Source organism: Pogona vitticeps, chromosome 2, assembly GCF_051106095.1.
Source record: "Pogona vitticeps strain Pit_001003342236 chromosome 2, PviZW2.1, whole genome shotgun sequence".
NCBI lineage: Eukaryota > Metazoa > Chordata > Lepidosauria > Squamata > Agamidae > Pogona > Pogona vitticeps.
The window spans coordinates 145,623,693-145,645,043 of NC_135784.1; the positions used below are offsets into that span (position 1 = coordinate 145,623,693).

A 21,351-nucleotide genomic window follows, 5' to 3' on the forward strand; every position below is an offset into this window, starting at 1 on the left:
TCTGTGCCTTGACCTTGCAAATATGCAGGGATGCCAATTTCTTTCTTTCTTTTTTTCTTTTTTAAAGTTAATAAGAGACTTTGAGTGTGACACTATGCCAGTTGGCAAGACAATCTCCGTAAGCTTACAGAGTTGAATTTAGAGGTCTCGATTTAGGACGGGCTAATGTTAATAAAATAAAAGGATAGGAGGCTTGCATCAAGGTTGGTAAGCTAATGCCTTTTCTTCAGATACCTGCCTGATCCAAACTGAATACCTTGTACAGGGAATGCAGGAACAGGATAAATAAATGTGTTATCTCTATACAGTAAACTAGAATGCTGTCAGTAAAACAACTCTTCTACTTTCCTCCATATGCTGTTTTTTTTTTTTGCACTACTGATAATACTGTTACTATTTCTGTGCAGTATAATATGTCATGAAGATTTAAAAAAAACACACACAACTAGATGTGAATGTAATATAGTTGTATGCCAGTGATCAAATACATGGTGTTTCCACTATTCAGGATGCCAACTGAAATCTTAAGGAGCTGGTGTGTTTCTCTGGGTCTCCAGATGGGGAGATATCTTGAGTAAAGTGGTGCTGATGGACGAGACATTTTTGGCTTTTCTATAGGAGCTGGCTTGAAAGCTTCGGCATACATTTCTCCCCATCCCTGGCCTGTGCTTTGGTTCACTGGCTTAGCACAAAATTGCTTGTATATGTTTTGCAATTGCCCGATGTTGTTGCATTATAAAGTCAGGTGCAAGGAGAAGAGACCAGGGGGAAAGCTGGCAGGTGCATAGCCCACAGTGCCATTTTCAGCAAAGCAAGAAGTCAAGCTGTGTTGTCACAATTCACAAAATTATTTGTTGCCTGAACATGTGTAGGTGAGGGTGCACACAAACACATATGCAGAAACAGTTTTGTAAGTGTTACACAAGGGACCACCCATGTAACAAAACCTACTCTTGGGTTTTGGCCCTGTCCTCAAGGAATGGGAAGCTGCTGATCTGGCAGCCATTGTGGAAATACAGCAGGCTAGCTGTTTCTGAACTGCTTGCTGCTGAACCTCAGGTCTTTTGGAAGCTTAGATGGGGTGTCTTAATGAACTGGGCAACGGAGAGGCAGCTTGCCCAATGCTAACGATCTTCCTCCCTTTAGCAAAGAACTTTGGTAGATGGGTGGATGGAGTCATTTTAATCAGCAGCCATGGGGTTCGCCCTTAAGACTACAGTCTTACAGATACATACCTGGGAGTAAATCCCACAGAAGTCAAAAGGATTAATTCTGGAGAAGCATATTTCGAGTTGCACTCTGAAACACCTGGGAGGATCTCAGGAATATTAGTACGATCCTGCACTTTGGTTTACTTTCAAAGGCTAAGAAGGACAAGCTTTGTCAGATGGCATTTTAAACGCCTTAGTTCATGGGAACTTTCTGGGATTTCTCCCGTTCCCTTCGTTTTCCTATTACTTCATCTGCACCTGATCTAACCAGCCTTGCTCTAAGAAACAACACAAGACACAAGCTCACCTAATTGCTTTTTAAGTCAGGCAAGCGGAGCAAGGTCAGAATAGGCTTTGCCTTTTGGGAGGGGGGGGAGAGGCGCAATGGCAGTCTTGCAGTTTCCCTTTGCACAGACCCCTCCATTCACACTTGCCTCTCCCACCCATTAATTTGTTGTGGTTGGGGCCAGTAATAGTTGCTTTGTGCTGAGAAGAGGCGAGGGGGGGGATGGGGAAGTTTGCAGACAGCAGCTCTACTGTTTTCTAGAAGAGATGTTTTCCCTACCCTCTTTTTCTCCTGTGTCTCCCTCTTTCCTCTCTTTATTGCACTAGTCTGTCCTGGGTAAGAAAATTCACAGCCATGCCTGCCTTCCTTTCTCAACCATTTAAAAAAGTTTATACAGCTCTGAGAGATTCCCCCCACCATTGCTGGTCTTATTTTACTAAGAGGAAACAAGTGTTTAATGTATCAGAAAAGGATCTTTCTTGCAGCTGCTGAAGTTTCTCAGAGTGAAGAATGAAGCTAGTCTTTGTGAGGAGATTTGAGCCTCCTGTAAGGGAGAGGGACCGAGGCCACAGAAGGAGGCCTGGAGGCTTCTCAGCTTCGTATTTTAAGAGAAGGGGAGCCCCTTGACCAATATATATACTGTATTGGAGTATCTTCATATCCTTCCCATGCAACACCTAGCTCAAGTGAGAAGATGTTCAACATCAGACAAAAATTTTATATATATATATATATAAAAATTGTCTGGTGTTGAAAATCTTCTCACTTGAGCTTGATGTTGCATGGGAAGGATATGAAGATACTCCTCTTCAAACAAGTTTTTTTTAAAGCTAGTGTTTACTGAGTTTTTTTAATGGCTTGATTATTTTCATGTTTTAAATTGTTTTATTGTTTACTTCATTTTTAATGTTTTATACTATTGTTTGTAAGCCTCTCAAAGTGCTATTTCTTAGTGGAAAAGCTGGGTAGAAATGCACTGTTGTGATTTCAGTAGACTTTGAAATTTTTACCCAACTCTCTTAAGCTCTATGTATATGATAGGATGACTAGTGATAATGTATTTTCAGTTTTAGTGAATTATGGTACTTCAGGTAGTTAAACTGTACTCAGTAATATGACCAGAAAACAAGTGTCTGCATCAGCTAGCCACACTGATATAACAAGTGTGTGCTTTGGCCATAATTGATTCTACAACCCCTTCTATGATTCTTTCCTAATTTAAGTCTATGCTAGGAGTCAAAGAGCTGCACTGATTCCTCTGCCCCATCAGTGTGTTATGGGTGCATACATACATACGTACATATATATACTGCACATCTGTTGCAACAGTCTGTTGTACTGACACTGGTATGGAGGTATCCACTAGCAATCAATGGATGCCCTCTTTCTTCAGCAGATAATGATGTGTGTTTTAAATGTTCTCTCTGCCTCTAAATGTTCTCTCTACTCTTCTTTTTCCTAACATTATACAGTATTTGCTTCAGTTTAAGGCTCAGTAGTAGCTTAGCCTGGTTTCTTTTGGGTTGTTGGGTTTTTTTAAAAACTTCCTTAGGCTCCTCTCTCTGTAGAAGAACCTAATTCCATTAATACTTTTTTGGCAAGTTTTTGTCAAAGCTAGAAAAGAGAAGACACTTGTGGGGGAGTACACCCCACCCCCTTCCTGTTTGGAATGGCTCCCTCGGTTACAGTTTTTAGAAGGTTTTGGGGAGGGGCATGGTTTCACAGAAAGGGTGGAGGGAGTCAAGGAGTGTGATTTGTCAAGGGTCATCATCTGTGGTCAAGCAGTGTGTCTGGGCAACTGTTGCAGTTGTGTTGCCAATCCAAAAAGCCCATAGAGCTCTTGTACATGTAATTTCCTCCATTCCGTTCAATGCCAGGGCTTTGGAAAAAGAAAGGCAGGGGCTTTTTAAACTGTAGGAAATAATGTGCATACCTAGCTGTCCTCCCAGTAAAATGAATCATGGGTCCCGGAGCTCTACTTACACACCAACGCTTGATCACACCATCAACATCCAGGCTCTGAGAGGGCAGTGCGTGGTTGAGATCCCATGATATCACTTGTTTTTGAGTGTTCTTAATTCCTGCAGTTCTGTTGTGTTTGAGATGGGAAGGGCTGATGATATTTTACAGGATACCTCAAGAGTGTGGGTAGCGTGGGAGGGCTACTGTAGGAAACAACTGAGTGTTATTGGCAAAGATTTGCATGCAACCATTTGGTATCACTCTTGTCTAGACTGTACCTTCTGGTGTCATGAACCCTTTATGTTTGTGAGCAGTAAATTCCATCATCACACCAAGTAATGCATGAGTGGAAGCTCTGCATTCCGTTTTAATATCAATGTAGAAGTATCTCACATGAGAGAATCCGTATCTCATTTTCAATTTTGTGCAGGAGTACAGATCCACAGGGAGATAGTCTTAAATGCATAATGTAAGAAGACCAGAACAAATACATCAGTAGTGCCCATGTTAAAAATTTTACATAATGTGACATCTGCCCTCCTGTACCATGTACGTTAAGATGGGCAGAAACTCAAATACTCATTTGCAAACCACAGCTCAGCCCTGATAAATTCGCCCTTCTGTTCATAAGAACAATCACTCTCATTCACTGAACTGTTTTTCTATTCTTGTATTATTTAGCCATTTTAATCCCATGACCATTTATGGGAAAACACCTCTGGAGAAGTATCAGTCCTTTCTGTTGACTGGGTGGAGTAAAAAAAAAATCCTTCCTTGTATTTTCAGACAGATAAATGATCTTCCTATGGGCTTATTTCTAAGACCTGCATTGTTAGCATTCTTTGTGTAGTTGAGGGATGCAACAAAAGTAGTTTAGAATTGTTGGAACATCTTGAAAAAGCAGAACCTTAAACCTGAAGTGATAAGAAGCATGTAGTATTATGTAGTTGTATTGCAATGCACTGTTGTATTGCAGTGCAGATGACACCATAGTGAAAGTGAAAGAAGAAAGTGCCAATGCAGTTGAACATTAAGACCACTAAAATTATGACCACTGAAGAGCTGGACACATTTAACATTGACAATGAAGAAATTCAAATAGTTTGAAATTTTTTATACCTTGATCCTGTCATCAGTCCAAATGGAGACTGCAGTCAAGAAATCAGAAGAAGACAGAGACTTGGAAGGGCAGCAGTGACGGAATTAGCAAAGTTAATCAAATATAAGGCTATGTCACTGAAGGCCAAGGCCAAAATAATCTATACTCTTATATTTCCAATCACCATGGGTGTGAAAGCTGGACAGTTAAGAAAGCTGACAGGAAAAAAACATGGTTCTTTTGAAATGTGATGCTGGAGGAGAGCTTTGTGGATACCCTGTACCCCTGAACCGCCATGAAGGATGAACAAGTGGGTCCCAGACCAAATCAAGCCTGAACTATCTCTAGAGGCAAAAATGTTGAAACTGAGGCTGGCCCACTTAGGGCACATTGTGAGAAGGCAAGATTCCCTGGAAAAGACAATAATACTAGGAAACGTTGAAGTCAGCAGGAAAGGAGGAAGACTGAAGATAAGATGGGCTGACTCCCTAAAAGAAGTCATAACCTTTTGTTTATAGGATCTGAGCAGGGCTGTTGAGGACAGAACATTTTGGAGATCATGCATTTATATGGTTGCCATAAATCAGAGGCAAACTGGCAACACATAACAGCAACAAGAATTGCAATGCTGCAAAAGTGCATTTGTCTTCAGATATTACCGTACATTAACCCCATAGCTGTGCCCTCCTAGATGGAGGATTCTGAATGTGGGAGTTCAGGCCATCTGGAAGGCATTGGGTTGAGGAAATTTGTGATAACCTCAGATGGAAGTTACTCAGATGACTAGCCACCCCTGCCCCAGCTCTTGCTCTCTAGCATCCATTTACCCTGTTCATCCACGGTAACAATTTTTCTTAAGCTATAACACATTTATGCAAGTATGCTGCATTATATAGAAACAAGCTGGTTGAGCCAGGAACACTAGAATTGTGAGAAATGTACGGAGCAGTGCTGATGAAGAAAGGGAAGAAAAGGCAGCTACACTTCACAGTATTTAAAAAATGTTTTGAAATCCATTGTTCATTTGTCCTCCCAACCCAAGTTAGATTAGACAGAGAGATCATTGTGATTTGCTCAGGCCCACCCAGTGAGTTGTAGTTGAATAAAGTATTGTATCTGTGTAAGCACATTGTCTTCTTCCTGTCTTGCCAGGCAAAATTTACTTATTGTTTAAACTGAAAGCAACACTTTAATGACCTTTGCATCTGTTTTAAGAACAATTAAACCTTAGCAATGATACCCCTTAAGTGACATTATGTTCCTTCTTGATCTAGAACTGAGTACTGAACAGATAAACCATTAGATGTTCACGTGTAAGAGCTGTTCAGCTCTAATCAACTCTACTTTCTTCTTTAGTTTTGTTGATACTGATCAAATTTTCAGTGTTGCACTAACAGCATATTGTCTATCCTAGCCACTAGATTAATTTACTGTTTGTATGTCAAACAGTAAATTGGCTTAAATTTTATTATAAACTGTATGTCTTTCAGCCTTAGCACATATGTCCTTATAACCACATCATAAAGTCCAAAGATGTGCTCTTTTCTAGTTAAGACATTTTAATACAGTACATTTCAAGCGACTTTCAGTCATGCCTTCCGTTTTTCTCCTGCTAATTGCGTAGTCCATGTTTTCCACTTTCATCTCTGATGCTACCCATCATCAGATATATGCTAAGAATATGAGGGAAATTGTACATCTTTTCTTTATATGCAACGATGCACCTCTATCTCCATTTAGAACAATGGGTGTTCCACCTTAGGTGGAATGTCTGTCTCAGACACATGGTGCTTGATTGCATTCTTTCTGAACAATAACATACCTTTGCAACTCACAGGAAATGCTGATGGGATGGCAGGGAGTTGGATCCCAAATTCCAGGCCTTGATTATACTGTAGAAGGTTAAGCCGTCAACATGGGTGCCTGAGAAAGGGGTATCAGGCACAGTATGTTGCTATGCAGCTAAGCCCAAAGACAAGGAAGGAAGTTATAAGCCAAGTGGGAGGGTTAAAACAGATGAAAGTGCTCATATTTCTCCCCCCAAAAAGATCCTGGGCTGGTTATACTCACCAGTCTCAAAGGTTGTGGAGAGGACTCTGGAGCAAGATCATCCTGGCCTCTTCCTCATCTCAGCCTTGCTTCTCCATCAATTTGATGGCCATTGGGTCTGATTCAAGGATGGATTTACCAGATTTTGAGGGTTTTAAACAAAATAACCCAGATTCATAGCCTCGTAAAGTGTTATGATCATCAGGAGAGGCTTTTCTTCCAGTCCCGCTACCTCCACAGATGTGTCTAACAGGGACATGGGAAAGGGCCCTCTCTGTTGCTGCACCCACACTTTGGAACTCCCTCCCACGAGAGGCTACACTGGCCCCATCTTTGCTATCCTTCTGCAAGCAGGCAAAGACTTTAGGCCTGCTTTCTCTCAGTGGCTAGCTGCCTGAGTGGGATTTTTAAGAGTTACTGGGAGGGAAATGAAAAATAAAACAAAACTATGTAACCCAGATAATTTGAGGGGGGGAAGTAAGCCCAAGTCACATAAGACAATCCTAAGTGTAATAACTAGGTAAAACCTAAATGTAATAACTAGCACTGTCAGATCAAATAACTGAAGCTGTTTCTTCTTTCACTATCTTGATAGCAGAATCTCTGTGATCTTGACACTGTAGAGTCATGCTCTGCACAGTACCACCTTGTTTATCACCGATTCATAGAATATGCATGCTTGGTCGGCCATTTTATAATACTAGGAAATGCCAACTGCATAGAAGTTCCTTCTGACAGTTCAGAAACTTTTCGCTAGAGCGTGTGGGGGTTAAAAATGTCCACAATGGATCATTGTAGTGGCTGTACAGTAGTGCCACCTGTATGTGACCATGGCTGCTATACAAGGAGATAAGCTGGAGACAGCGGACTATTTATTTATTTATTTATTTATTTATTTATTTATTTATTTATTTATTTATTTATTTATTTATTTATTTATTTATTTATATGCCACCCACACTACCTGAAGGTCTCTGGGCGGCTTATAGCATTTAAAATACAATAAAAAGGCAAAATAAAAGGACAAAATAATTAAAATGCAATTAAAATATATATTCTAAATTGGGATGCAGGTGGGTAGATTTCTCCCTCTGCAGTCATCTGTAGAGTTGCCACTTCTCCACAGCTAGGATTGGGTTGCTGAGGCGCTGCTGAATTTCCAGGAGGAGTGGCAACAAGATAGCAGACCAGTCCATGCAGAGTAAAAAATGAATGACCCTGTTTAGCACTGATGCGGTTTGTGCTCCATTTCCTTGGAATGTATCCTAAGAACTAAGTGGGATATGATTGTACATCTCTTGACTCTGCCTAGTATTGTATTCACTTTTTTTCTTTGCTCTTACATCAGATAGTTCAGTCATGTTTAGTTTGTGCTGTTAGATGCTTTCCATAGGTACTAGTGCTAAGCTAACTATCACCAATTTTATATTTGTTTATCTCATTTTCCCCTCTTAATGTTAAACTCTATTTTTTTCCTGCTGAAACGCATTTCGGTTTTTTAAAGCCCAATTTCCCCCCTTGTTGTGATCATTTTGAATTCTGGTTCTATCTCCTCAGGTATTAGCTATCCCTCCAAATTTGGTATCGTCTACAGATTTGGTGAGCATCCATTCCACACCCTCATCCAAGTTGAACACCAGTCCCAAGGCAGAAACCTGTGGCACCCACCCCGCTTGTCACTTTTCTCCAGTGTGATGAGAAACCATTGGAGAGCACTCTCTGGGTACTGCCCACCAATAAGCTACAAATCCACCCAGCAGCAGCATTATATAATCTGTATTTTACCAGCTTGGTCACATTCAATCCGTATTTTACTAGCTAGGGCCAAATCCACCCCTCATAATTTATTTTATTGGTTATATTGATAACATCTATATGTATCTTAGGTAAAGCTGAAGGTAAAGGTTCCCCTTGACATTTAGTCCAGCCGTGTCCAACTCTAGGGGGCGGTGCTCATCCCCGTTTCCAAGCCGTAGAGCCAGCGTTTGTCCGAAGACAGTTTCCGTGGTCACGTGGCCAGCGCGACTAGACACAGAACACCATTACCTTCCCACCGTGGTGGTACTTATTTATCTACTCACATTTTACATGCTTTTGAACTGCTAGGTTGGCAGGAGCTGGGACAAGCAACGGGAGCTAATTTGTATGTTCGTTATGTTTATTTCCTCTAATTTTCCTCAAATTAGAGAGCACCTGACTCTCTTCTGCCACACCTCATATTTATAACAGTCTCGTAAGTAGGTCAGTTTGAAAGAAAATGACGGGCTAAGGTCACCCATTGAGTTTTATGGCTAGGCATGGATTTGAAGATGGATCTCCCAAGTCTCACTAGCTTTCATATTTGGAAACCATGCTGGGTCTGAAGTATCTCCAGGTTGGACTCCAGGATTATTATTTGAAACATTGGGAGCTGTCAGGGTGAAGAATACTGAACTGGGTAGTCCAATAGCCTTTTGTGATGGCAGACAACCTTCTGAGTTCCTGAGTCATAGCTATGGGCGCATCTTGGGTGAAATAAAAGATTAGTCTGGATTGTGGCATCAGGCATAGTGAGCACTGTGCGCTCATTTGGAGCAAAGATGAGTTATTTTTCTCCAAGGGCCTCATAAAGTCCAAGAGCGTATGCTTAACAAGGTGGCAAAACTAACAATGAAATGTCTGGTCTGAAGCTTAGACAAATAGAAGAGATTAGCTGAAACAATTTATACCTGAGTTATCGGATGGTGACTTCTAAGAGCTCCTTGAGCCTGCAAGGGGAAAAGGCATCCCATAGCTGCTTCCCTGTTAACATTATGTCTCAGCGAGGGTTTTTAAATGAATTGTTGTGCTCTGTTACTTTTAAATGGTTTTTTGGTATTGGTTTTCTTTACCATTTTAATATGAGATACTTGTTTAATTTTTTTAAAAAAAAAACATTATTTGTATACTTACTCTTTTTAGTTTTTAAATATTGTCTTTTTAAGCTGCCTTGGGTCCTTTTAAGGAGGAAGGCGGGGAAGATACTCCAAATAAATAAATCATCATAATAAATAAATAATAAATGTTTTTTCTGTTTTTAGCTATAATTTCATAGTTCTTGTTTTATGTTATTTTATCACGTTGTAAACAGCTCAGATTAATGCGTTGCACTAATGAGACGGTATACAAATTAAATGAATAAATCAATTTAATGAGTTAGGTATCTGGCTAAGGAGCCAGAAGTTGGGAGTTTGATTCCCCACTGCACCTCCAGGCAAGCTGCGCAGTTCCTGGGCACCCCCCCCCCAAAGGAAGGGACAGGTAAACCACTTCTGCGTACTCTCTACCTAGAAAACCTTGAAGATAGCCACCATAAGTCAGTATGGATTTGATAGCACACAGTTATTATTTGTGAATGTAATGACTGAGGCTTTGTCTTATGCTTTTCTGCTGGAAGCTGACAAAAGAGAAAGAACCACATTGCCCACCTAAGGCAACCTCCAGTTTGAAGTGGGGAACAGAAACCAGGCTTTTGCCTGCGGAGGGAGGAGAAGCTGCAAAATGATACCCTTCTCAGTTCTGCCTCATATGGTGTCTAAACTCAATTTTGTCCTTGTTGGCTGTCTGTTTTTATGAGCCAACAAGGAAAAACAAGTTACATTTGGCCCAGCTTTTGAACTATTTTCTTTAACTCCCAAGGCGTCTATTTTCTTTACCTGGTAAAGAGTTCTGGACACCTTGAAAGCTCATGTTATTTGTGACTTTTTTTGTGATCTACCCAAGGCATTGCCCAATTCTCAGGCTTGGTTTTTATGAATTGATCACATTGGCCACTTTTTGTATGTGACCGTATGTGACTGGTCTTTCTCCATTCCTTCCAAAGTAGTTCATGTATCATAGATTTGGAAATGGACCTGGTACACTCTCAAGTATTAGTTGCCTGTTTGAGGAACGAGTTGGGTTAGACCGAATTTAAAAATTTCTTCTTTAATAAGCCTTTGGAGTGGAGTGGGGATGGGAGGCAATGCTTCAGCTTCCCTTAAGTCTTATGTTTAAGAATTTAAGGAACTCAGTTCCAAGCTGTCTCATCACTCTTACGGCTTCTGTACTTTTTGTGATTTCCATCCCACCTTTGCTAATAAGCAGTCATTCATTAACATCATTAATTATGAGAGTACCATAAAATATAGTTTTCCATGTATATATATTCCTTTCCTCAGAAAACTCATTTGAAGGGCAGTGTTGGTCACTGGAAAATTAAATTAAAATATCTTAGCATCTTCTGTATGGAAAATTTGCTCATTAGGGCAGGAGATTCTAAGTTAATGTCTTCCCAGATATGCAGATTTTTCACACGTAAAGCAGACATTTGCTCTATCGTTCTGACATGCAGAAACATCAACATAGTTGCAAGCATGTAAAAAAGAGAGGTTCCTGTTCAAATGTAGACCATATGTACAAGCTTTCTCATCAGTCACATTGAAACTTGATTCAGGAAAACATTAATGGAGGAGGGCAGGGATAAATGCTTCCTTATAGCTATGTTGATGTTTCCAGATGATGGAACAACTGAATACAACTATAAATGATCATCTCTTTAGAAATGTCAATGCCCAGTCTTGTTTAGAAACCCCTGTAATGCTTTGATGTGTTTCACTCCTGTGCCTGCAAAGCACTTATCCCTTCAGGACTTGTAGACATTATCTGTGTCTACTTTTTTATGTTGTTAAAAGACTAAAAACAGCAGTCTCCAAAAGTTTGCCATACACATGCTCACCCTATTACCACGACTTTTCTGCATCTGATACGTGCTACAGTTCTTGGGGATTTGGCATAGACTGCTATTTAAATGTTCTATTGGCCTCTTTTTGACAAGTCTTTTCTTACACATCTCTGTTCCTCATTGCCTCCCAGGGGCATTATTAAGTTGAGTAACTTATGTAAAATACTTTGAAGATGAAAATTATGAGTTGGATGTCAAGTATTAGCATGATTTCATTAGGCCCCAAGGGGCTGAAAAATACTGACATGAAAGAGCCATATTTAATAACAAAGATTTCCCCCCCCCCAACAAGAGGTCTAACCCAGTCTGATGTCTCTTATCCCCTCCACACACACACCCTACACAAGTTCTTTTGTGTAATATCTATTATCCCTTATATTTCCACAGAAATTTGGCAATTGGGATTGGAATTCAGAATTTTCCAGAAGGGCTCGCTGTCAGCCTTCCTTTGCGTGGGGCTGGGTTTTCAACACTGAAAGCATTCTGGTAAGTGAGATGTCTCCGTTTGTCTTTGTGTTTCTGGATACAGCCGTGGCACCGGAAAGGCATGAAAAGTGGCACTGATCAGGCAGGGCTTTCAGCATGGAGCGCCTTCTACTCTATTTTAGTTTGCCTTTTGTGTTTCAGGATACGAAACACAACAGAACTGGAAGTTTGCTAAAGTGCCACGGATCTTGCCTCTCACCAAGACCCTTCTACTAATATCAGTCATGCTTGAATGTTTTACAGAGTGGATCACCTTGGCTATGGCTAAACGCCCTCCTGTCTTAGCCAACTGTCAATCAGAAATCCACCCTACTGAACTCCCTCTCCCATCCTTTCACCATTTATTTGGTAGACCTTAGACCATTTTGACTAGAGAAGATTGTTCCATTGGGTGGTTTCCATGGGAAATTATTTATTGACAAGGAAAGCCAAACTATAATATCTCAGTCAGGCTCTGGTGAAACTGCATCACAAGTTTTTATTCTTGTTCGAAGTGCCATCATCTCCAGGGCTTCTTGACTGGGTCCCCTCCTTCACCACTTCATGTGCCCAAGAGCTTCCTGGCAGCAGGCAAACTTCCTGCCATTGCAGGGGCACTTCCTACAGTGCCCCTGCATGGTATTACATCAAGTTACTGTGAGAAGTTCTTAATGGTGGCTGGCTTTCTGCCTCCCACCGCAAAATAAGCCTGTGGCCAGGGAGGGAAGAGAAAATAACCACATTAACTCTACTGGATCCTGCCAAGGAGCTTGGACTCCCATATCCCTTTCAGAATACCAAGTGTCATAGCCAGCCAGCCCTGCCTATCATCGTATCTTGTATGCTATTAAAAATGTGTAAGGAAGTTTTTGGGAGAACACAAATTGGACTGCTGCTGACACATGCATTAGTTTATTTACACCAGAATATGCGTACACATTTCTCTTCTGAAGAGGAAAAGAGTAGACTTCTTTCTGACATGCACCAGGCATGGGGAGAGCAGACTGGACCTGTGCAATACGGCAGGGGGTTAAAACTATGAGTGTATTACCATGATGAATGAGGGTGAGTCATGGAAGGCATGTCAACTGGAACACTAATTGGGTTTTGTGCCACAGCTTCTCTAACCACGCAGATTGATCTTGTCAGTCTACTTGAAATGGCAATGGTCACCACGGATTGCCTTCAGTGTCACTTGGGAACACTATTGCCTTCAAACATTTTTGTCCAGAGATGAACAACAGTTTGCACTTAGGGGAGAGGTCCAAGAGAGCTTTGTGTGCACTTCTTTTTGTTCCACTGTCAAGCCCTCATTTTGAAGCCTTTTCGAACGAAAGTATTGTGCTTCTATTTCCCCCCCCCCATTTTGTTTTGGTTTTAGGAAAAACACTAAAACCAGAGGGGATAATGTTTTGACTATGTTTCTATATTACAATCACCAATCTCACTTTTAAACTGTCTTCAGCTTTTGGAGGAGGGTCGTGGAGGTAGGAAAAAACCCAATAACTTTAACCATTAACTTTATTAATGTCCTGCCTTCTGGTTTGTTCTGGGTGCATCTCTGAGGCCTTTCATGTTAACAGCACGCCATGAAAGGCAGCAGGGCTGGCACTGATGTGCCCTAACAACAAGGTTGTGTCATAAGGGTTTTGCTTCAGGCAGCCAAAAGCCAGCACAAAAAAAAAAGTCAACTGGAAAATTACAGAAAGCCCAGTGATGCCTTTTCCCCTAACACCAGATTTCTCTGTATTTCTGTGATCAGGAAACATGTGTGTCAAATTAAAAATGGATGTCAGCTCTGTGTGTGTTTTAATGGAATCTAGTATATATAGTTGAAAAATCCTGATTGCTTGTTTTGGTTACTGTCTTTTACTTCATCAAATGCTCTGTATACCTGATGTACATGTGTTTGGTGATTAGGACTTTATTTAAAGAGATATAGAAGCCTGGAAAGACTTGTGTCCCTAAATTGTCCATCATTATCTCCCTCATTATGTGTGTCTTAATGATCGATAGGTTTTACTATTTGTATGCTTTTCCTGGGCTCACAGGACTCCCAAGCTGCCCACAGCAAATGTCCCTTAGAGATCTTAAAGTCATGTGTTACAATTTATAAGAATCAGAAACTACCAGTTATATATGTATTCTGTAAAAACACAAACACGTAAGAGTGGAGGGTTGATGGCACTTTTAAGACTAGAATATTTAGTCTTAAAATATGGGCCTTTGTGAATTACAGTCCATGAAATTTCATGCAGTTCATGAACGCCCATAATGAAATACATGTGTTAGTGTATGTGCACATAGACGTGGTACACTGAAACATGTGAGCATGACTGCCCCTTTGAAATTACCTGATTTTATGTAAGCTGAGTTGCCTTTGTGAGTTTTACTTTGAAGAAGACCACTTTGTAACCTGAAAGCTTGCAAACTGCTACTAATGAAATTGCCTCAAAATAATAAGCCTATTTCACATATCTGGTTCTCCAACATCCTAAGGGGCAATGAAATGCTAAACTGATGGAGTTATCGCAGTAGTTTGTGCTAGCTTTGTTTTTGTTGCCCTTATGGGATAGCTTACATTCTTTGGGTAAAGGAATGGCTCCTTTCCCCTCTGGTTCTGCGGGCAGGATTTCAAAACCCCTTTCCCCCTTCTCTAGAGGTGAAAAAGCCAAGGCTGTGAACTCAGGAGCTGTCAGGTTATATTACTGCCTACACACAAGTACTAATGTTATGATGGATGAGAGAAGTCGGGAGGGGTGGGTTTGGAAAGAGCTGCCTCCAAAGTGCAGTCATTGAGCCAAATGGAGTCCAGCTAAGCAATGACTAGTTTCTCTTATTTCAGAGGGAAATCCTCCTGTTTTCCAGTGTAGAACTTGAACCTCCAGACAGGTTTAGTTAAGAAATTCATAGATAATTGCAGCTTCTTGTTTCGTTGAGACCCCTGCTTTTTAGCATACTCAGCATGTAATGATGAATCTAGTTCTGGAACCTAGATTCTAGTTCAGCAAACCACATTTGCTGGTTAAGCTTGTAACATTGCCCTGTCTGAGTTGGCCCTGTTAGGGACTACTATGAGATGTATAGCTTGGCCTTTAGAGAGAAGCCTGACCTTTTTGTGTGGCTGCTTGTAACTGTGATGCTCATCCAGAATTTGTGGTCTGCAGTTACTGCTTACCCAGGTGACTGTTTGGTTCTGGAGATGTAACTTTCTTAAGCTGTGAATAGGTGCATTAATAGGTCTGGAACTGCTGCATGCAACCCGCTTTTCATGCAGTGCCTAGGCAGTCCTGTTGAACTGTAGCCTGTCCTAAGTAGTGTGTGAAAGAAAACCACTAAAGTTCCAATTAACTTCAGAACTAAAATAAGAAAAGTTACTTTTCTAGATGACACTTTCCAGAATTCCTGGGAGTTTCTGGGAGTATAATCAAAAATTTAACTTTTCCCTAATTTGTATGCTAGACTTTGGGGTATGGGTTGCTTCAGGGCAACCATTTTATTGCCTTCTTCATTCATGGGATCTTGTACTAAGAAACCCCTGGTCAGATATACTCCATAGATTATAGAAAAGCAAGGAAACCTTTCATCATATCTGTTCATAGCCCAAGCATAGAATGCAATCTTACTACAAATTACTTCTGAAGAATGATCTCATACCCGTTTTTTGCAACTTCTGATTATCTTGGGTGGCTGTCACATTTTAACCATGCCAATTGGGAGGCAGGCTAGGTTACATTAACAGTATATTAAGGGAAATGGAGGAAGCAGCTAACTGGCATGCCAGGGACATTTGACTTCCACATGCCTTGGTGTTTACAGATAGGCTCTAGTAGCATATGTCCTGCTGGAAGCGGCTGGAACAGGCGGGCACCCTACCTGTTCATATTTTTAACACAGCAATAAATAGAAGAACATTCAATCAATTTTTCATGGTGCACAAATTGTAGTCTGCTCAAGCATCTCTCTTCCCAGAGGCATTTCTATGATCTGACCCACATACAAGTTTCACAGCTGGAGCCAGTCCTACCATCTGACAGGGTACAGCTACTGCCTCGGGCAGTAGAGGCTGAGAGGGTATCAGCAGCTCCCCACTCCTTCTTCCTGAGGCCCCAAATTATCCTTCTCTGCTGAAGAACACAACTGTGTGCGCCACACAGCCTATCTCCTCTGTGAACTTGCTGCCCTCAGCCAAGGTGAAAGACACCGTCCTGTGACCAGTGGTCAAATAAAAGTCAACTGCCTATCCAGCTTGCTTCTTTTTGTGGAATGAGATGGGAGAACACAATGGTGTCCTTTGCCTCAGGCAGCTAATTATCTTCAGCTAGTTGCTTTAGACACAAGCTGGAATGCAGAAAAGTCAAAGATTCTGTGTAGAGCCTCCTCAGATATTGCAGGGTTTTCAGTCAACTGCTTTTGCATGAGGAAAGAAGTGACAAAGGGAGCAGGGGCTAGTATACTCCCTCCATCACGTGTGAAGTACACACACTTTTTAAACAACTGAATATGGTGTACCTTCTCTCAGCACCACTTTCTGCTAGTTCTATTAAAAATCAATATGAATGATGTCATCATTGTTGCTGGTATGGAGCCCCGGAGTCTACATGATTGAAATGAGCCCTTTTCAGGCATTAAAAATGTTTGTGTGTACCCCACACATCATGACCAGAACATGCTAGCTGTCCTCTCCTCTGTTGTCATTTCCAACTTTAAAAACCATTTGCTTCTGGAAAGGTCTTGAACATAGAGCATTTGTAAAAGCAAAATACACTGATTTTAATGGCTGTGTGCATCCCATGCCTCTTCTGACATTCCTCCTATAATGCATATGTTTTGTGTGGATTTTACGTAATTTCCTTATTCCAGAATTTTTATTTAATAATCAATTGGTAGGAATTCTTATTTTGGTAGCCTCCTAACATCATTTAATATGCTGGAATATTGCTGTAAAAGGCAGTGCGGGGAGAACAAAATAACCAAAGAAGGTGGCCTGCCTCCTGCAGGCAGCTGTTCTCATCCTTTGTCTATGCCCTTTTTGTCATCTTTCAGGTTGAAGACAGCCAATTGTCGAAGTCTCCTGCCATGTTTGCTCTTGAATGACTCAGCTTCTGTTTGTTTTGTAAGAGCTGATAAACATCCCTCTTGTCCAGGCTGTGGAAGGAGATTCAGCGGAGAGAAAGGGAAAAGAGCCGATTTGTATTGACTTTTTGCTCTCCAGACTGTGGCAGCTTGAGGGGGAAGGGGAGAAAAATAAAATAAAACCCTGCACATAAAGAACTGGTATCATTTGCCCCTGCCTAAAAGCGGCTGACAAGTTGACTTTTGTTCCTCTTGTTTGACAGGTACGGGCAATTAAGCGGTATGGTGGAGCCATTAGCTGGTCTCTTTGGTGCCTTTGCGGTGGTATTAGCAGAGCCACTTCTCCCCTACGCCTTGGCTTTTGCGGCTGGGGCAATGGTGTATGTGGTGATGGATGACATTATCCCAGAAGCACAGGTCAGGTGAGGAACTCCTATGCGTCTGCTTCCAGTGTGTTTCCTTCTTCACCCTGTTTAACACCAAAGTCCTTTAGGTGAGATAGGTAAGAAGAGAAACCTGCTCTAACTCAAAAGAGGAAGATTACTCTCAAAGCATTTGCATTGGTTTCAGCTCAGGGTGAAAAGGCAATTTTAAAAATAGTGTCAGAGACCCATCTGGTGATGAGACAGGGATCACCACAGGAGACAAAATTACAGGAAAGTAAATTGTGGTGAGTAGAGGGTTCAGCATCCTGCAGAAGTACATCCTCTACTCTTGTTTTATAATCATGCTCAGACATAATAACCCAGCATTTCTTTATGATAGCAAAGCATTTCACCTAGTAGAGCCTTATGGTGCAGTGGTTAAACTGCTGTATTGCATCCAAAACTGTGCTCACGACCAGGGGTTCAATCCCAGGTAGCCGGCTCAAGGTTGACTCAGCCTTCTATCCTTCTGGGTGGCAATGTGTAGCCTGCATCATTAATTTGTAAACCAGATAGAGAAAACCACACTTTGCTTTGCTTTGCTTTTATACCCTCTGTGCTGGGACCTCAGCATTGCAACACTTGAAGTGTTCCTTTTTTAAAAAAAGATCTCCCAGAATTCCTCAGCTGGCCATACTGGCTGATGGATTCTGGGAGCTGTAGTTCAAAAAAGTAAAATGAATGTGTATTTAAAGCTGTAGTTGTATCCAAGTATTCAAATAAGAAATTCAGCAGTAGTCACAAATTTAGTACAATACAACAAGGTTGTTGATACATTTTTGTGAAAAGTAATTTGACTAGTGTGAGAAAAAGAATGATGTTTGTGCTGCCATATGCACACAGAGTGACACGTGTATGAACCAGGTTCTCTGAATGCAGTGCATTTAATAGCCTTGGGAACTGAGGATCCATAATTTACTTCCTGTGGTGTACAGAGCTTGGAATGATACTTCCATTTGGTTGTTGTAGGCTTTTCAGGCTGTTTGGCCATGTTCTGAAGGTTTTTCTTCCTAACATTTCACCAGTCTCTGTGGCTGGCATCTTCAAAGAACAGGAGTGACAGATCATCTCTCCCCCTTATCACAACAATACACCCACAACAAAAGACACACTGATCACCATAATCACCCAATCTCCTAAAAAGGACAAAAAGCTGATCCCACAGCTATAAATACTCAACTATCCCACAAACTGCACCAGAGCACAGACAGAGTTCTGACTCCTGTCCTCTGAAGATGCTGGCCACAGAGACTGGTGAAACGTTAGGAAGAAAAACCTTCGGAATACGGCCAAACAACCCAAAAAAACTACAACAGCCATCGGATTCCGGCCGTGAAAGCCTTCAAGAGTACAGTCTTCCAATTCTTTCACTAGAGGGAAAAATGAAGTTGAAGACAGGACTGTTTTTGGGTAAAGGAAAAAACATGACTGTGTCATTCGAAAAGAAATCAAACATATTACAGACGTTTCCTTTTCTCTTTCATCCCCTCTTTGCAGTGGCAATGGGAAGCTGGCTTCCTGGACCTCCATCCTGGGATTTGTGGTCATGATGTCTCTGGATGTTGGACTTGGATAACAGGGGATGCACACTTCCCCCTGTTTTTGGACCTCACAAAGTGTCAGTCTCAACTAAAAGCACAAAAGAAGCTAGAACTGGAACAACATATTTTTACATAATTATACTGATCTGGGTTAACATTGACTTGCCTTTTAATTATATGGACTTTCGATGGTTTGAGAAAGCACAGAACATTCCTGCCTGCTTGTTTTTTCTCTCTGACCACCTAGTTATTTCTTTTTCATCAGGGATTTTGGTATGAAACATATCATTGAAGCTGTGAAGCTTATTTTTCCCCTCCCCCTTTTGAGGCAGGTTTTGCTATCCTTATCAGTTAGGTCTAATCTATGGTGATTGTCTTTGCTATGTGTTCACAAGTCTTATTTTGTGGCATAACTGAGCTGGCAACTGCAAAGAGCTAAAAGCTTTCCAGCTGCCACACAGGTTGGACCCTTGGGGACTGGGCTTTCTTCAGGGCTTCAAAGGTGTTATGCTACACAAGGTTTTGCCATGGGAAGTGTTGGTTTTGTTTGGCTTCCCCCCTCCCCAATCTGTGACATGAATGGTATCTTAAAGATCTGTATTCACAGGAAAGGGTGTGAGCTTTATTTACTGTAACAGGGTTTTACTTGGAGACCAAGGGAGTATCTGTTTTCAGACTCAGAAATATTTGTGGCAAATGCTCAGTGGAAGAAATTTGTGCTGCTTTTGAGTCTCCAGGCTTCTAAAATGCTGTCTCTTAGGTCCACGGATTTGCTAGTATGCCTAACCCCGGCTAGAAGGCTCATTCTCCCATTTGAAGCTTTTTGTGGAGGGGGCTTATGGGGAGGGCTCCTTGGATCATTAACTTAGCTCTTGGCACAGTTCACTTGCTAATATGCCATTTCCACCATCTCACACTAACAGATTTCAGCCCTGATCCCTTGAAGACAGATCTGAGAGTTACCACAATTTATGGGCTACCCCCTACTGTCAACACCAGCAGCCTGTGGCCATAGCACTTCATGTTTCCCCCTCCTCTGTATTTGCTTAAATTGCAAGTGGACCTGCAGTTCATATTTCTTGAGCAATTGCTTTGTCCATCTGATGGGAAAAAGAGGGGACAATGGGTGTATTCTCAACTCTAATTAATCTGACTAATTCTCTGCTCATAGTAATCTGACAAATCTACTATAGATGTCAAAACCTTTGAATAAAAACACACATCCGCTATGCTCTGCAGTGGAAAGGGAACTGAATGAGTAGACATTTTGACAATTCCAGTGAGAGCTGCACACATTTAGCAAAGGAGTGGCAAATTTTGACTCTCCCAATGTTGTCAAACTCCGCTTTCCATCAGCCTCAGATGGCATAGCCAGTGGACAGGGATGCTGGAAGTTGTAATACTTGGAAGAACCACAAATTTGCCACCCCTGTTCAGGCAGCTCGGGGTATCTTAGTCTGTGTATACACCATGTATATGTACATATTAGACTTCATGGACCATGCTTACATCATTGGAATCTGTCCTTCCACAAGTAATTATTTCAGAAGAAGGTGGTAGATAACTAGTGCCTATAACCACACATGAGATGCACCAAGCCTTTTGTCCCAGGTCACTAAGCAGGGTTTACTTCGGCTTTTCTCAGAATCTCTAATACAACTAATACAACCTCTTTTGTTCTAGGAGAAATGAAACATAAGGAGCATGTATTCACATGCAAAGGCAGATGTGCTCAGGTGATCCTTCCAAATTCCCATGTAGTTGCTATTAGACTATAGGTGCCTATGAACTACATGAAATTCATGCCATGAAATTGTTTCTTTAGGGAAGATAATGGTGTTTTTGTGTACACAGGTCAGTACAGAATGATTAATTGATACCCTTTTTAACCATGATCAGTCTGAATAAAAGTGGATATTTAAAAATGTGTGTTCAAGCCATTATATCATTTCCTTTCCTATTAGGTTGCAACTTTCCTCCTAGTATTTTTAATGTATTCTTCCAATGTGCCACGCTCTTGAATATCCTATTTGTAAATATCACAGTTGAGGCTTGAATGAAGTTGGGTTTGCGTCATTAGATTCTTGATTCACATGGTGTTGCATTTAGTAGTAATTAATAATAGTATTCGCTTTAGTGTAAAAATAATAAGCTAATGTCTAAGAAGTCAGTAGAGCCAAGCCAAATCTAATAATACATATTAGTTGAAATCCTGTTTGTTAGTTATACAAAAAGTGCGAATTTTGGAGGTGAATCACCACAAGCTAAGAAATATCTGCAGATTTCTAATCTGTTGCATACTAGGTTGCATGACAGGAACATGTGTCTTTTATAGAACATCCTTAATTGTTGAAAATAACTTCAGACGTTTGAATCGTATGTGGTTTTTTTGATCAAGACAAAATAATCCAGCAGGGGAAGGTAAATTAGAATTACATTTATTGTATCGAGAAGAACCAACATTGTAGATTGCTGACCTGAGTCTCTGCTATTCTG

General features: G+C 41.1%; 1 protein-coding gene across 5 annotated transcripts in view; it reads left to right on the forward strand.

Moving 5' to 3' along the window:
* SLC39A11 (solute carrier family 39 member 11) overlaps positions 1-20,780 on the forward strand; it is a 393,771-nt gene extending 372,991 nt beyond the window's left edge. For all 5 annotated transcript variants that reach the window (XM_072990764.2, XM_072990765.2, XM_078384320.1 and 2 more), the window contains 3 exons: positions 11,736-11,834; positions 17,153-17,311; positions 18,812-20,780. In XM_072990764.2, the coding sequence (XP_072846865.2) occupies positions 11,736-11,834; positions 17,153-17,311; positions 18,812-18,890 (337 nt within the window). In that variant the 3' untranslated portion in view covers positions 18,891-20,780. The remainder of the gene's footprint in view (positions 1-11,735; positions 11,835-17,152; positions 17,312-18,811) is intronic.
* The last annotated feature ends 571 nt before the right edge of the window (positions 20,781-21,351 follow it).